Source organism: Heliangelus exortis, chromosome 3 (assembly GCF_036169615.1).
Source record: "Heliangelus exortis chromosome 3, bHelExo1.hap1, whole genome shotgun sequence".
In the NCBI taxonomy this organism is placed as follows: Eukaryota; Metazoa; Chordata; class Aves; order Apodiformes; family Trochilidae; genus Heliangelus; species Heliangelus exortis.
In genome coordinates, this window is record NC_092424.1 from 33795756 (window position 1) to 33812897 (window position 17142).

Here is a 17142-nt window from a genome sequence, read left to right on the forward strand (position 1 = left end):
TTCAGGCTAGTCTGAGAACTTGATGTAAAGAGAAGTAGTAAGCAGCTCCCTTTCCCTGTTTGTTCATCTCAGGAGGATGCTGTGGCTTGCCTTACCTCTGGGATTGCTCACTTGCCTGTGGCTTGACTGGCCAGAAGCAGCCATTAGGGTACACCTGAGAATGGCGTTTTCTGTCCTGGGAAAATGCTGTTTAAACAGCTAAAATGCTCCTGTTATTAAGACTCTTGTTTTGCTAACAGTGTCTGAGGTTTCTGTGGTAAGTAGTGTTATGAATTATATTAAAGAAGCTTAGGTAACTGGGTACATCTTGAGCCCTTTAAACTGATATGAAGGTGTGTTTTGCATGGAACTGAGCTACTAAACTGGAAGTGTTTTACAGTATTCTTGTGACAACTGAATTGGTGATTTTTGGAATGAAAATTCTTTCATCTACTCTTTAGTAGATGTCTCTAGCTGGTACAGGATATTCAGTAGTTCAGGGGAATGCTCCTCTAGTGCAGGTAGAACTATGTCAAGCTCATGGTCCTCCGACCAGCTACACATCCTACCTAGTCTGTGCTATTGACAAAACTGAAACTAGTGTTAACCTTCATTTACAAAGGAAGGAAACCTGGTTGTTAAGTGAAGGTTAACAAATGTGTTGGGTAGCCCAGCCTAAATATGAACTATTTCAGATCTAGACAAATCCTTGGCAGTGTGCACTCTGATCTAGTTACAGCCCAGTTGTCTATCCATCTTTGCAGTGTTATCACATATCACTAAGTCAGTCTCCATATGAATGCACTTCTTAACTGTACTTGTGAGTTCTGAGAGTCTGGAGAAGTTTTCCAGATTGACTAGGTTGTAGTCACAAAGCTGAACTTTTCTTTTGGCACCAGTGCCTAGTCAAGCATCTTGTGCCTCCCCCTCAGTTGTGCTTGTGCAGCTGTTTCAGAGGCTGTAGAGTGCACATCACATCACCTTGTGTTTGTTCAAGATAACTTGGTGCTTGGACCTAGGTCAGTGATGCCAACACAGAGAGAGGGCAGCAGTCCTGTACCTCGTGTCCTGCAGATGAAGTTGTGCAGCTCTGCTTTTTGTTTGTCTTCAGTTCTGCTTTCACTGGACTCTGAGCGATAAGCTTTTGTAGAAAGTTGTTTGTACTCTATTACTTTTTCTGCTGGCTTGGTTTGTTTAGCTGACTTGATTCTCCTCAGCATTGAGTATGTGGCAAAATTAGCAGGAAAGGCAGTGTGGTAGTGTGTGGTGCTGGAAATGGGAAAGAGTGGGAGAACTCTGAGTTAGTGGTTTGACTCAGCTCTGCTACTGAAGCAGGATTGGAAGAGGCAACAGGGGAAAGAAGAGGTGGCAGTTACTGGCACTGTCCTGTTGGCAGAAAAAATGTACTTTGAGCTCTTGCCTCAGTAAGGGATGTTTGTGCAGCAACAACAGTGATACCTGGCAAAAACTCAGGAGTTACATAGAGTAAGTACAGGGACATGGTTGGATGCTCTATCCGTTATTATGGGCTGTTTGCAGAAAAGTGATAAGATAGCCCAGGCCTCTCTCTGTATGTGCTTAGCAGCAGAGACTGTGAAAACTACTTTTGTCATAGCTGTATGGGGAAAAATCTCTCCCTCCAGTGGGAATAAAGTGAATGTATGCAAAATGTGTTGTGTTTTTTCTTTTTGTTTGTTTTCCCTAAATGTGACTTATGTCACATGTATGTTTTTTTCATGTTTTGTTTCACATTGTTGATCTGGGCATCAGTTGTGTTGGCATCTGTTTTGTTTCCCCATCACCCTTCCCTTTCATCTGGTGGGTGTTACTGAAGCTACCAGGTCAAGAACATTGAGAATGGAGAGGGGGAAGGAACTGAAATACTCCATGAAGGTGTCTGAAGGTAGCTACTTCACAGTAAGAGAAGGCAGTTGCTTAAGGTAAACCCAGTCTCTCCCTCTACTCCTATTTGTTATTTGAAATGAAATGTAGGACTTTTGATAAAAACAGCATTATGGAGTTCAGAGCTGGAAAAGCTGGATGGGCTAAAAAGATCACTTCTGCCTAGAAGCTTCAGATTGTTAGATGCAAGGTTTGATCAGAAAGAAGAAATTAAAGCCTCTTTAGCATGCTGTTTTTCCTTATATCTGTTGGTGTTCATGACTGACAGCTTGTTTTTCCTGGAAATGAGTATGAAAACTGACCTTTTTGGCTTACCTCCCTATGCAGCAAAAGTAAGCACGTGCTTTGCTTGCTGCTGAGCTCCTCTGTGGCCATGGTACAGATGGAGCTAGGTGACTAAGCCCATTCTGGCTGTTAAGATCCTTTGATCAAACATGGGGTAATTGCAGATGGCATCTCTTGCCTTATTTGTTCCTCCATATCCTCCTCACTTAAAATTTTGTTTTGGGTTAGATGTTGAATAAGTTATCAGCTGCTGACATGAGAAATACATACAAGGTACATAAAATATAGTTATGACCTAAACCATCTAGAAAATACTGACTGTAACTTATTGGATGAGCAACAACTTAAAACAAAATCACTCTGAAATACAAACCAGTCTGCCTAGTTTAAATCTGCACAGCCTGTAAGAATCCAGTTAGCCTTCAGTGTTTACAAAGTACTTGCCACTTCCAGAGCCTATGGTGAACTAGGGGATTGTCAGACCCAGTGTATTCTCATTTGCCTTCCTCAAAAACCTGGGGGATGGATAAGAAAGGGGAGAAAAGTTGAGGAAGAAGCCTTTTAGTGCTGTCATCTGCCTTAGTCTTAGCATTCTTTGAGGGGGCTGGAAAAGTACTGGTAAACCTAACTGTGGGTAGAGATCCTTCAGTGAGTGTGCTATTAATAGCTTTGGGTTTTAGGCAGAGTGGAAGAAGGATGAGAAGCATGTTTTGTCACTATCCATACCCTCCAAGTTTTTCCTTGTACATCCTCCTTATTAAGTTCATTATGTGCTTTCAGAAAAACATTGTGTTTATATAGTAGATTTTTTTCCCTGCTTTCTAGGTTGTCAGGTTTTATGCTGCTTCTGTCTTAGTCTCTGCTTATCAGTATTCTTAATTGTATGCATTTGCTGAAAATAGCTGAATTTAGGGTTGACTTTTTTTTTTTTTTTCTGCATCTCTTTACTATAATGAAGTCTTTCTCTAGCTTTTCTGTCCCCTTAAATGGAGAATACAAAATGTCAGCGTATCAGTGTTTTGCACAGTTACGGGAGAGCTGTCTGCTCCTGCATGCATGCAGACCATTGACAGAGAAGCCTTTTAGGGCACTTAGGACTAGACAGGCCTGTTGTTTGATTAGTTATGATGTTTCATAGGTATCTAGGTCATCGGAATATCTTTTTTCTCCTTCCCTGGCAGAATTATAGCTTCAGGTATTTCTTGCTTCTGCTCCCAGTTTATGTAATGGTTCTAGATATGTCCCTTAACATCCCATTGCCCTGAAGGAACAGAGAGAGTTAAATGCATCTTTCTTCCCTTCTCACCCTCTACTTCTCTGTCATTCTTACTGACTGTCTAGAAAAGTCTTTGGAACTTTGCTCATCAGTCCTATTAATAGCTGAAATATTCAAAACATTTAATTATTTTTGGCCTTAAAATGTTACTTGGCAGTATTTGCTACTCATCAATAAGAAAGTCGTGATGTATTAAGGTCTGTGGCAGCCCCATAGCTTTCTTGTAGGTCTTGCAGTATAGTAGGACTGCTGGAGAAAAGGTAGTACAATTTTATGACTCGCATCTAGTGATTTTTTAATTTTTAAAGTTTTTTTTCCATTAGATGTGCCAGATTTTTTGTGTTGTCCAAATAAGGTTTGAAGGTTAGCCTATTTTTTTTTTTCCACTCAGGAACTCAGTTCACACATGCCTACACTTTCCTCACTTCACTACACCAAAACAAGAAACATTTAAACAGTTTGTCTCCTTTCTCTCCAAGGAAAATTTTCCTAGGTGAAGCTCTGTGAGAATGCATTACATTTAAATATGGTGCAGCAGTTTCCTCATGACAACTTATTTTAAGCTTTTGATTCAAGCTGTGAACTCCCTCAGGCCGTGGAGGTAGAACAAGATTTGGAGCCAGATGGTTTGAGGTTAGTTTAGCCCATTTCAGCTTGCTTAACTATTTAGATGTGTATGGGAACTTACCATGCATCTGTATTGAACTGTGAGGGGGAGACTGAAATTGCTTTTGTAGGCACTCAAAAGTGAGGTGTCTCTAGAGCACCACGAAAAAGTTTAGGGATTCTGGGAGCTGTAGTATATAGGGGTACTGGAGGTTTTGATTTTAAGTTGGACTTGTGGCAAAGCACAGATATTAAGACAATACTACATAATACTGTTCTTACAAGACGTATAAGACATTATTTTATTGGATTGGATGTGGCTTTGAACAACCTGGTCTAGTGGAAGGTGTCCCTGCCCATGCAGGGGGGTTGGAACAAGGTGATCTTTAAGGTCCCTTCCAACCCAAACCATTCTGTGATTCTATGACTAAGACTGTCAGCTTGAGGATGTGCATGGTGAAGTCATTGTAACTGCTTCTCATAAGGTAAATGAAAGGAGTACTGATGAGAGCCACTAATGAAAGTGTCTTCTTTAGACTTTGTTCATAATCCAAATATGAAACCACTAAAAAACACTGGGATTTGAATTTGTTTTCATGTTGTGCTGCATTTGTGTGCAGTTGTCTCTGCAACCTGCTGCCCAGAGAAGTGTTCAGTGCTTGTCGATCAGAACCCTATACTCTATCTAAAACCAACTGAGTGTAGCAATTAGTGTGTATTGCTTTTTGTCATGAAAGAATGCGAGTGGTGTGTGTAACCAGCTCAAGCTGTGTATTTGGGTTGAAATTTAAAGGTAACTATGTTGGTACTTCATTTCAATTACTGTGCTTAAAGGGAGGAACTTGCATTTAAAGCAGGCTGTCTCCTGTTTTCAGAGCACGTGGATTGAGCTGACTGTTCTTACTCCTGTGTTCTTACATTGCAGGACAAACAGATCATTAGCTGTTAGCTGTGTACTTAGGAAAAGAAGGAATTACCTTTTAATTTTACTTCATACTTTAAGAAATGGGTTATTTAGTTGAGTTTGTTCAGTGGGAATATTGTCTGTACAAAGCAGCTACTGTTCAAAATCTGGCTTAGCATTTCAACAAATGGTGCTTGTTCTGGATACTTAGCTGTTGTCAATAGTAGTCTCAGTGTAGTAGTTGCTGAGTGAAGAGCTTATTGGGAAACTGGGTGGCAGTATCTTCTCTTGGCTATAGTTGCTTCCATTCAAGTCTGTCTACTTGTGTATCTTGCCTTGCAGTATTGCTTCTCTTGTATCTGCCAGTCTGTTTGACCCGGGTTAGGAAGCAACTGAGCATTAGCTCACGCACTCCAACTGAATGATTCAGGTTGAAAGAAGCCAAAATGGAGCAGGGAGTGATTAGTAAACAGATGTAGTTAATAGGCCTGAATGAATGGCAAGCCTAGTTTGATGGTCTTTCTGCATCAGCTCCTGTAAGAGTGGTAGAGGTGTGTGTAGTCTGGAGTATGTTGTTGGTTCAGTTGTACTGAAGCTTCAAAGGTTAGATGAACGTCTGGAAAAAAGAAAAGCATAGTTATGGCATTCTGGGCCTGCAACACTGCACTGCAAGCTCTAGCACCCTGTGCTTTGACAAATAAAAGCTTTTCTGTGTGACTGGACTCAATCTTAGGTCCAGTTTTCTGCACACACGAGGATTTCCAGCAGCATTGAGACCAACTCTTTGAGTGAGTAGGATGAATCCACCAGCTTGTCTTTAGTACACTGGCAGGAGGCAGTCTTGATGGCCTGTTCCACTTGCAGTGTATGGAACCAAAAGCCATGCCTCTGAAGCAACCACTCTGAGTGTATAGGATGGATGTGCTGTGTACATAACCCCATTACTGGGATTTAGCTGTAGGTCCCAAAGTGTTAAGAGACAGTATTAAACCCCAACAAACTCCGAAAGAAACAAAAGTCTGTTTCTTTGGTTGTCTCTGTTGCAATAATGAATGTGTTGTCTTAGAGGTCTATATAAGGAGGCTACCATGAGCTTTGCAAGTCTGAATTACTGTACATTTGGCTGGAAACATGTCAGTGTAGGGCTGGTTGTGTTGTGAACACACCTCTTCTAAAGTTAGTCCTCATCTGTTCCTCTACTTGATCTGCTGGTGCTGGACTACTGCAAGAACTGAGAGCAGTTTGTGGTCTTCAGACCAGGCTTTAGGACAAATCCACTTAAATTTCTGTAGATCCCTATGACCATGCTGGGGCAGGTGAGGAGGAGGAGAAATGGGGGTAAGTAGGGAATCTTCATGTTCTGAACTTTATTAACCTGTGGCCCGACTTGACAGCATGCTTATTTTATGGACTGCTTGTACAACTTAACTGTAGTGCTTCTGCAGCTTTTGCAGAAAACTGGACTGTAAAGTGGGACTTCTTGTCCTGACCATTGCTTTGAGAGACTGCTGTGAAAGTTCTGGCAAATGGAACGTGATCTTTTGCCCAGGATGCCAAAATCTCTAGAAGGAGTTCCAAAGTACTCCAGTGCTGCTTAAGATGGGGACTAGCTAGAGCAACAGGGTAAGGAGACAGAAGGCAACATAAAGGACCAAAAAGATTGTGACAGCTGCCTAGGAGCACATGACAGGTTAGTGTATGCTGATTGTGCTGCTGAGATGAGCACTTGTTAACATGCTTAATTTGTGCAATGTCTGTCCTAGTAATTGCTAACTAGTTCAGGATCTCTTGAAGAGAAGGGTGTACTCTGCAACTTGAGCATGAAGTTATCAAACCAGCTCTTCTGGATGGATCAAGTTTCCTTCAAAGCTGTCAACACTGTAGTTCTCCACCCTCTAAAGTGCTTGATTCATAGCAGTGAATCTTTTCTGTAGGGAAGTTGGGAGCTTTCAGACTGATTAGTCAAAAAAACCCCACAGCCAACCAAAAAATTGGCCTCCATCCCCCCAAAAAAGATTCAACAAAGCAACCTGACCCAAGCCAAACAGAAAACCGTGACTTGGTGCTTTGCATTTTCCAATTTCTGCTGGCAAGTGGAATTTAATAGGAATTTAATAGGGCCTAAGATAAATCTTATTTCCTGTCCCCTCTGAGCTAAGTGAGCTCCAGGGGTGCAAAACACTATTAGCAAGATCTTGTGAGCTATTAATGGGCATATTGTGTGTAAACTCTTGATAGTACTATCTACTTGTGATAGGGAGAAGTGTTTATTTAGAAATAACAAGTGATAGAAGACCACTCTACTTGTTTGTATGGAAGGCTTCTTAGCTTGAAGAGGCTTTGGATGGCTGTGCTCTGTGCTGGCAGAAAGATGCTACTACAGCTTATGCTTTGAGGGTCTAGTAAGGTTCTGATGATTTCCATATAGGAAAAGATGGTTACTGTCAGGCTCCAAGTGAATGAGGAGAAGTTGCTGATGTTGCTTTGGGACTATAGTACAGTCTGCCTTAGTTTACAAAACTGATATGAACACGAGGCTGTTTTAAGTAATAAAATGAAACTTGTTGCCTGGGGAATAGGTAGAAGCAAAGACTTTGATACCTTGTGTGAATACGTTTGCTAAAACACAGGTATTTCTTCTTGGAGCTGTCTAATTATCCTTTTTTTTTTTTTTTTCTTTTTTTCCAGTAGTGTTATTCCCTTTATGTTTCTAGGCTGTGACACTGAAGGCTTTCTTTCAGACTGTCAGAATCTTCTTACCTCACTGGGCTGTGCTCTCAAGTATTCTGGCCTCCAAAGGATGGGCAAAATTTGTTTTGTTAGTGCCTTCAAAAAAGAGGGCTTGTTTAATTTCTGGGAATGTAAAGCAAAGGTGAGAGATTTCTTCTCAAGTGGTGACCAGTATTGTATTAATGTAGTTTGTATAGTTTCGTGTCCTGTTGATAGCTTTTCTTTTTAAATTACTCCTTCCAGTTGTCAGGCTTGCTGGTGCAACTGAATTTTCTGGCCTGCTTTGTCAACCAGTTCAAGTTAGGATGGTGCTAGGGGCTGTCTTGCACACCCATGTGGTGAACATTTTAGGCTTTAAGCATTCAAGTTTACTTCTGTTCAAAGTACTACACTAGTTTAGTGTATTCAAACACTTTTTTAAGATTTAGTGCCACTGGCCTTTGAGGCAGCACAGATAAGATGCTTGGAAATCCTCTCTGATTTGCAGTGGAGTGAAATGTTGTCAGACCTGGCTGAAGAGACAGCTGCTGGAGAAACTCTAGGGTCATGGTGTTACCATTTTTGCATGGTAATAACACAAATGTCTCATTACATCCTCAAAACAAGAGTGTGTTGGAGCTGAGGATGGATGGTATTTATGATGCAAAGCCTGGCAGGAATGACTTGGCAGGTCCTGTGAGTATTGGCAGGGTCTCTGTCATGAATTAAATGGTGGTGCCTAATGACACATCCTGTAAGAGAATGCTGCTGCTGGGCTGCTTCCACAGGAAGCATGGGGGCCATGTAGCATACCTGCACACAATGGATGGAGTAGCTGGAGGTGTCTGCTGCTCTTCTTTGAAGCAATGCTTAGGGATGCAGGCATCACTATCAGTCCTTGAACTCAGACTGTGATGTACCCAGATAAATAACTATAAGGAAGGTTCCTCAGTCAGGTTTGTGTGCATGGGTTTCTCATAGATCATGGCAAAATGTAAATCTGGTGTTAGAGGCTAATTCTGTAAGCACAAAACCTCTTCCATATGCTTGATAGAAAAACTAGAATCAGGCCAGTGGTAGAGTTTGTTTCTGCTATAGGAAAAATATCAGTGTTTTGGTTCTTGAGCAACTGAAGAGGCTTCATCTTTTCAGTTTGTTTGGTTTCCTTTTAGGCCTTTAACCTAGTACCTCCTGATTCTGGAAGTCAGGAGAATAGGATACTGCTACTATTGCACTGTATGTCTGATGGGTTTTGTACCTTAATTTATCATTCATTAGAAACGTAAATAGTGTCTGAGTTACATTTTCTTTCAGCTACTAGGTGATTCTGAGAAGGTATTGGTTTTTAATTTGTGTATAAAATATTCTCTTAACTGTTTTTTAAATAAGTTGGTACCTATTGTTATTAAATCTTGCTTAATAATGCTTCATGGGAAGAGAATGAAGCTAGAAACTCAGTGTTTTGGTTTTTCCTCTTCTATCCAGAAAGCATTTAGGCCTTGCATGTGCTTAGGTAATTACCCTCTTGCAAGCAGTGAATAGGCACTCTGAAGTCTGTGCTATATTGAGAGTTGAAACAGGTGTAATGTGTTGGAATTAGAGAGGAATTTAGTCATCTGCTGATGTATGTAACTCTGGGGTTACATACTAAATGAGTGGTCTTGCTTGTACATGTTGGCTAGCAAAACTGACAGAAAATGTTTTGTTTTCTTACAACTGTATAAGAAGGTAGTGGTCTAAAAAGTTCTTTTCTGATTGTATTTGGAGCCTATTTTAAACTAACTTCTTCCAAGTAAGAGAAATGGTCCTTGATTTTTAATTGAAGTTATGCCTAAAAAGCCTTTTAAAATGGGTTTTGATGCTGGCTGAAAACCGGTCCTCTTTTGTGATTTCTTAAAATGCAGGGAATGCTGAAGACCTGAAGTGTAGACTACATGCAAAGCTGATGAAAATGGATGGGGAACTGCTGTTGATCTTGTTGTCTGCCCGTGTGCATTCTCAGGAGCACTCTTGCTGCTGTGGGAATGAAAGCTCAGCTCAAAGCTTCACTTCAAAGAAATGTTTAGTGCCCTAATCTGTGACTTACTTATATATTGTAACTTGTCACTTTGCAGGTAAGCATTATGAAGAAGAAGAAGAGGACGCCCTGCCAGACTCAGATGCCCTGCCAGACTCAGATGATGAGGTGGAGTTGGATAAGCCGTGTCCCATACAGATTGTTCTTGCTCATGAAGATGACCATAACTTTGAATTGGATGAAAAAGCATTGGAAAAAATCTTGCTTCAGGAACACATCAAAGATCTTAACATAGTAGTTGTGTCTGTAGCAGGAGCTTTCCGCAAAGGAAAATCTTTTCTCCTGGACTTCATGCTTAGATATATGTATAACAGGGTGAGTAACTGAGATTTTCCTTGCAAGAGAAAAGTAGTTTGTTTTTTTTAGTATTTTACTTCTGTTTTTATTGACTTGAGCACAAATATAGCAGGTCAAATTTTTCTTGCTGATTAGGGGATGGGTAAACTACCTGCTCTGTTTCTACTGTTCTCTGAAGTGTAATTAAGTGACAAGTTTCTCAATAAAAATTTTTCTGCAGTTACCAAGGGAATTTATTGGTGTCCTGAGGTAAATGGCCATGAGAAAAACTTGAATGAGGGAGCATGGTGGTCTTCTAGTTGAAGGGGAAGCTCAACTCATCCAAGTGGTGGCCTGGAGGAATTTTGAATTGATCTCCTGAAATCATATTGTAGCACTATCTGACCCATTGTTGCAAAAAGAAGAGCCTTACCGGGTAGCTACTGAATTACCAATTCTGCTAAAATGTTAGGTATGGCAAAAGGGAAAAAGTATGCTGTTTGCTCCCTGGAACGTGTCTCTGAATATAATCCAGGAACATGTAAAATACTTCGAACTCATTGGTTATTGAATATCTAATCCAAAATGTAATTTATTCCCTTAGATTTTAGCTTTTGGCTGGTGTTGTCTTGTGTCTGCTATACTTACAACTCTAGGCTGATACATAGAACGTGGGGTAGGGCCCCCTATTCATATGCACATCTGCCTGTCACAGGTTGTTTTAATCTGCTGAGTGAATATGGACAATTTGGTGTTCTTTTGCTTTCTGAAGCTCTTAAACAAAACCTACTCCTTTGTCAGTCGCAGTTCTTCTAAATTGGAATTAATGGTAGCAGAAACTCAGCACGACAGTGTCTTTTACCTCTGTGTTGTCTGACTTGAGGAGAAATCAAGATGAACCCTGCAGTTATAGGAAATATGGGGAATATTACAAAGAAGCTGTTAGTAGCTGGCAAATGAAGGCTTCCTTTCTTTCATTCCCAGCAGTGCCTGCTATTGAATTCCTCTCACTCCTTTGCCTAGAGCTCTGTGTTAAAGACACTGAGGATATAGTAGGAGGACAACAGAGTAGCAAGCTGGTGCTCCCAACATCTTATGACTCCTCAAAACTAGGGGGGAATAAAAGTTTCATTCATTTAGCTGTTCAGTGGAAGACCTTTTGTGTGTGTGTATATAAAACCTCTCTAATGTGCTGTTTCCATTAAAACCAAACCAAAAAAAACCCAAGAGCAAACCACAAACAAATAAAAAAACCTGAACTCCCAAGAATTGATGAAATCTCAGATAGATGGTCAATGGTACCGATAGTACCATTCCAAAAATAGAAGGGGTGGGCTTTAAGCAAATATTCTAACATTGGGATTGTGAAAGAAAACAAAAGTTCATAAAGCAAAACACATTGAAACACTGTTTCAGCCTTGTGTAATATTGTGCCTCCCTGTTCCCTCTATTGTGCAATCATTTTTCAGTGTTCTGTAGGTGTCCTTCAAAATACCATTTGTTTCATTTAAGTTGAAGATAAGGTAAACTTAGCCATCTACTGTAACAACTCTTTCTTCAACTGTTTCCAAAAGAGAGGTCTTTCTTTCCATATGCTGCTTCTGGACTGGTATTTGCAGTCTGAAGTTGTAAATTCTTGCAGGCCCTTAGCTGAGCTGATCCAACTTGATGCATCAGGAGGCACTGCACTTTGCCAAATTGTTTTCCTGCCAGCTCAGTGATGTAAACTGGCTTAGGGAAAGAGTTTGACAAGCGTCAGAGTTTCTGCAAACTGACTGACAGGAGTTGGGGATGAGAGAAGATAAGTGCAGTGCCTCTTCTTTTGAGCACTGTTGACTTGTATTACGTCAAATGGTATTCTCTATACTTACACAAATTTCAGTACTAAAGCATCTGTATTTAGTTTGTACGCTGCACTACTCAAGTAACTTTGGGATATCCTCCCCTGTGGGAATTAATGTGTGCTGAAAAACTTGCAAAGGTACTTCAGAAGTCCATTTTCTTGTGTTAAACCAAGAGCTGAAGGTCATATGGAAAGTTACAACTCTGAAAGTCTCACTTGTGCCAGTTGAAGTGACAGGTAGGATTTTGGCATGGATGAGATAGGTCACTAGCTTCAGGGAGGTGGACATCTCATTTAAAGCACTGATATTGTTGATTGCTCATTTGAAATGGAACAGAATAATCTGCAACAAAGCAGCAGTGTGTACTGCTGCAGGGATTCTGTGATCTTTGTTGCAGTTTAAGTCTTACTAAGACTTGGGTGCAGTAACGCTGGTAAATTTAGATTTAAAAGTGTTTAGAGCTGTGAACTTCTAAGCTTCTATTAATCTGCAAGGTGCACTGTATACTAATGGCACTGTGCAAACAAAGCTGCCTTGGTCCTTTCCTTATTGTATAATATATTCAGAAAGGTTATCTTTTAAGTTACTGATACAAATCTGTAGTGTAGCTTCTAGCTTGTTTTCCTGTAGGAACAAAGTTTTCTTGTTCCTTCTTCCACCTACTGAATATCCTTGAAGTCAACTTGGTGGATAGAGACTGTTAAGATACCGAGTTTTAACTAAAGAAGGAGAAATATAGTAAGATAAGTGTTTTTTAAATTGATGTAAAGGTGGGTCAGGCTGGCTTAAGTGCATCATTCTCAGGATAAGCAGCTTCATCTGCAGTTGTGCCTGTTAAGACACCAAAGTCTCTGGTGACATGAATCACATGTGAGATCAAATGTGGTAGTATCTAGTGCTCATTTAGGGACTTGTGAAAAGATTTTTGTTCTTTTCATCTGTATTGCTACAAATAAGGATAATTTCTGGACAAAAATGGGGAAGAAGTATTCTTGTATAAATTGCAAGAAGAACATATTGTTGAATAATATAACAGGTTCTTTTTTAGAAGTGAAAAGCTACAATCCATTGTCATATACTTGAGAAATATGATTCAGCATTCCAAAACTGTATCCTGGAGTGTAGTAAAGTCCAAAGCAAGCCTCAGGTTTTAATTTCTAGAGTGGTTAATGGATGCATAAGCACCTCCTGGGATAAAAAGCCCCAGGGGAAAGCTATCCAAGTTTTGTGTAGTCTTGCTGGTAGAAGTGTATGTGCAAAACAAAATAAAAACCCAAATGAACCAGGCAAATAAACAAACAAAAATCCTGAAAAAAGCTACCAAAGGAAAACCAAAACAAAGCCCCACAAAAAGCACCCCCAAAACAAAACAGTAAAGAAAGAAAAGAAGAAACACAATGACCTACCTATTATAAGACCTTCACTTGTATGTCTGTGTTAATTTTCTGAATTTTTATCTGCTCATGTAATTTACTTTTGCTGTGTCTCATCGAAATAGCAGAGCTGAATGGTGTGCACTTAGCATTTGGGAGAGTGCTGGTCTAGAACTTTGCTTCTTCGTTTCGTTCGCTCTTTGGCTTGCTAGACATGAGGAATGTGTGCAGGTTTTTTTTTCTGGTCCCCCCCTTTAGAAACATGCAGTTTCACTTACTTGTAGTATGTATTTCTGTTCTGTAAAGCCCCTGGGTGCTCATGCTGTTTTCTGTGGTGTGAAGATGTGTGCTGAGCTCTTTTCTGAAACCCGCCAGTGCGAAGTCAGTAAAGAAGGTAGAGACCTAGTCTAGTGACCTGAGAATTTGGCCTTCTCAAAGAGCACAGTGTCCTGGCTGATAGTTTCTTCTGGGCAATCAAAGGCAAATTCGTTAAATGACTCTCTCTGTTCTGCCAGCATTCTGTGTTCTAGACTGTGAAAAAAAGTTTTTTCTCTAAGCCCTTTCATCAGTTAAACTATTAACTGTGTACCAGTTCTCTCTTGAAGGATTTCAGTGTATATAAATCTGTGGCAATGAAACTTCCTAAAGATTCCTGTTCATGCCCATAGCTTGCTCGTAACAGTAACAGTACATAAACTACAATTCTGGGTTAAATGTGCTCGTATAAAGGCTGGATTCCTCTCTGAGAGCCACTGCTCTGTGTGTTGCTTGTCCTTGAGAGCCTTAGTACCAGCACCACCAGCCAGAAATATTAGCTGCATACTGTACTTGACTCCCTGATAGCCTTTCCCAAAGTGGGCAACATGCCAATACAATTTGAACATGGATGGGTTGATGGACATGTATCAAACTCTCAACATGACCTTTACTCTTGAATCCTAGTCACTTAGGAAAAAGTGTTTTGTAACTGAGACAAGCAGAGATATTCTGGTCCTTGCCTATTTTCTTTGGCTTCTGCAAGCTGGTATTGGAGTCTTGTTCCTCTGTTTGTGCAGGGGCTTAGATGCTTGGCTGGCTTCAGCAGTTGACATCTCTGAGGGGCAAAGGAGAGGACTAAGTCAAGATCATGGTTTTTTGTTCCTTGCAGAGGTGTAGCTCTGTTCTTGTAGTTAAATTACGTGCTATTTATGACTGTATTTGAGTTCTCCCAACTGTGAGAAGACCATGAGTGCAAAGAGGAATCCACAAACAAAACTGAGCTGCTCTGACTGCTTGAGACTTGAGAGCTGTGCACATAAGCTCTTTAGTCACCAAAGAGTTGTGGAACCACAGAAATATGGTAGACTTGAACATTCTTTCTTTGTGGATGATCTTTGAAACATAGAGTAGCATTGAGAAGCATTGCATCTTAATATTTTATGTAATGTCAGTCAGCTCTGAGGAAAATCAGAGACCAATGTGAAAGTCTGCTAAAACATAACATGTAAAAAACCAAAACAAACCCCCAAACAACAGCACCTGCACCTTCCTTTTAAGTAAGTTTCTCCTCTTTTTTTGCAGACTTCTTCTTGTTGGATAGGTGGAAATACTGAGCCATTGACTGGGTTTACATGGAGAGGTGGATGTGAACGGGAAACCACTGGCATTCAGATTTGGAGTGAAGTGTTTGTAATTGATAAACCAAATGGAACAAAGGTAAGTGCTTTACTTAAATAGATGTGTATAAGGTTTTTTGCCTCTGTGTGTATACCTTGGCTTTCATGGAGGCAGTTTGAAAATCAGTTACTTTCCTTTGCATTCAGTAGCTGCATGACATTTGGAGACCTTGTATCAGTGCAAGTATGAATTTTACTTCTGGGTTATAAAATCTGATCTCCAGCTATGGTCCCATTCTGAGTGTACTTTGTTTTGGCAAAGTCTACTCTGTCTAGGCGGATGGGTGGGTTATCCTGTGGATGTTGTAAAATTGTAAGGGCTACAAAATACCATGTATGTTGTGATAAGAACAATTCTAACAAACACAGTTTTTGGAGAGGTGAGAATGTGTTCTAGCTTGTAGCTGTGTTCTAGTGAAGTGTAATATGTTGCTTTAAGTACTAGAAACATCTTCAGTGTCTGGAAGCTGGCTCTCCTATATTTTTTAACAGGTAGTTTGTGAAAAATGTTCAAGTCTAACAGTGGGATAAAAGACACTAATTGTATTCCAACCAAAGCTAGTGATTTTGGCCTTTAAGTCTGCATTAGTTTAACTTCAAAGTTTGGTTCCAGGTTTTTACCTTGATGCTGAAACAAGTGTTAATGTTAATAAATAAGTGCTCTGCATTACCAGTGGTGTATCCAAAGCTATTCCTGCTTTCCTGAACCATAAAGTCTTGGTTATTAAATATTCATACCCTTTGCATTTGCAGAGGAAACATCTGATGACCAATTAATATGTGACCATGATCTTAAACAGACAGTGGCTTAGGCATGCAGGAAGTTAGCTATCCAAGCATTTCTGTGGCTAAAGAACAGTTAAGTTGTGAGAATCTGTGTTCTGGGGACAAATCACACACTTGTTCTCATCTGTCAGTCATCTCTAGTTGAAAGAGAAGGGAATTGCAGTAGATCCCAAAGATGGGAAGTGCAGACTTTAACTTAAGAAATGAAGTGATCTTAGTGACTAGTCATAGCAGACAGCCAGTATCAATTATCTTGTTTTCCTCTAAAATTTTTAAAACATATTTTTAAAAGTAACCATCTCCTTCTTAGCTCTAATGACCTACTCTGCACTGTACCCTCAATGGGCTGAAGTTTGCTAGTATGTAGCATGGTCAAGGACCTATAGCTGATGAAATGGCTCTTCTAGTTGCTTACCCAGCTCTAGGTGTGTATGGGCATGTGCACAGACAGCCTGGCTGAGGTTTAATAAGTGGGTATAGGGGCAGAGACTTGCTCTACTTACTAGAAGCAGAATTTATCCCAATGGCCTTGAGTTAGAAAATGCTGACAATTTGTTTAACTATTGCTGCTCTTTAAAACTCTCTAGGTTGCTGTACTACTCATGGATACCCAAGGTGCCTTTGATAGCCAATCCACTATCAAAGACTGTGCTACGGTTTTTGCTTTGAGCACCATGACAAGTTCTGTCCAGGTGAGAATACCTGTGCTAGCAAATAACAGCAGCTGAAGGAATCCTCTGCATTGAACATGCAAAGATCTCTCTAGCCATGCTTCGAAATTCAGCTCTGTATCTTCTTCTATCATTTAAGCTTTCATATTTAATGTCTTATTATTTCATTTTTCATTATTATTTCATACTTAATGTCGTCAGTACAGTATAATACCTAAATTTATCTGGAACCACAGTTATTCAAGGCCAGGCTGAGTTAAGTTGCTGACTGAGCTGGGGAATCCCTAGAAAAAGATGTCTAAGTAGCAACTGCTTCTGTAAAGATACGTTACAGAATCTTTTTCAAAACTTTAGATACAGTTTGGAGTGAAATTACACTGTGATCAGCTAAACTTGCTGCTACTGTTAAACTTCTGACAATTGTGCTATGCTGTAAGCTACTTTTCAGCTTGTGCCTTGTATGTGGGAAAGTGAGCAGGTTTTTGACTAGTGACCTCCAGGCATTCTACATCATGAAAGTAAAGGAGTATATAGAACATTTACTTCTGCCCTGTGGGGTTGTTTTTGATGGGTGTTCTGTATGACTTTTTTGTTTGTTTTGTTCCTGTAGAAAAATTGTGGGTTGTTAATGCATCCGAGTTTACTGTGCTATTGAAACGGTCACATGCTCCCAGGATAAAATCAGATTTCTCTGGGAAGATGTGAAAGCAAAAAAACTGGTGAATTAACCCCACAGTCATTTCTGTCTCAGAGATGCAGCTGCTGAATCATTGAATCCTAGGTCACATGGACTTGAGGA

At 40.2% G+C, this 17142-nt stretch overlaps 1 protein-coding gene across 8 annotated transcripts in view; it reads left to right on the forward strand.

The window, feature by feature from the left end:
• Positions 1-17142, forward strand: part of ATL2 (atlastin GTPase 2) — a 43032-nt gene that overhangs the window by 10212 nt on the left and 15678 nt on the right. For 6 of the 8 annotated variants that reach the window (XM_071740042.1, XM_071740043.1, XM_071740044.1 and 3 more), the window contains exons 2-4: positions 9776-10053; positions 14792-14926; positions 16260-16364. In XM_071740042.1, coding sequence (XP_071596143.1) covers positions 9776-10053; positions 14792-14926; positions 16260-16364 — 518 coding nt within the window. Of the gene's footprint in view, positions 1-9775; positions 10054-14548; positions 14571-14791; positions 14927-16259; positions 16365-17142 lie in introns of those variants that run through there. The other 2 variants (XM_071740046.1, XM_071740047.1) reach the window with 2 other exon arrangements.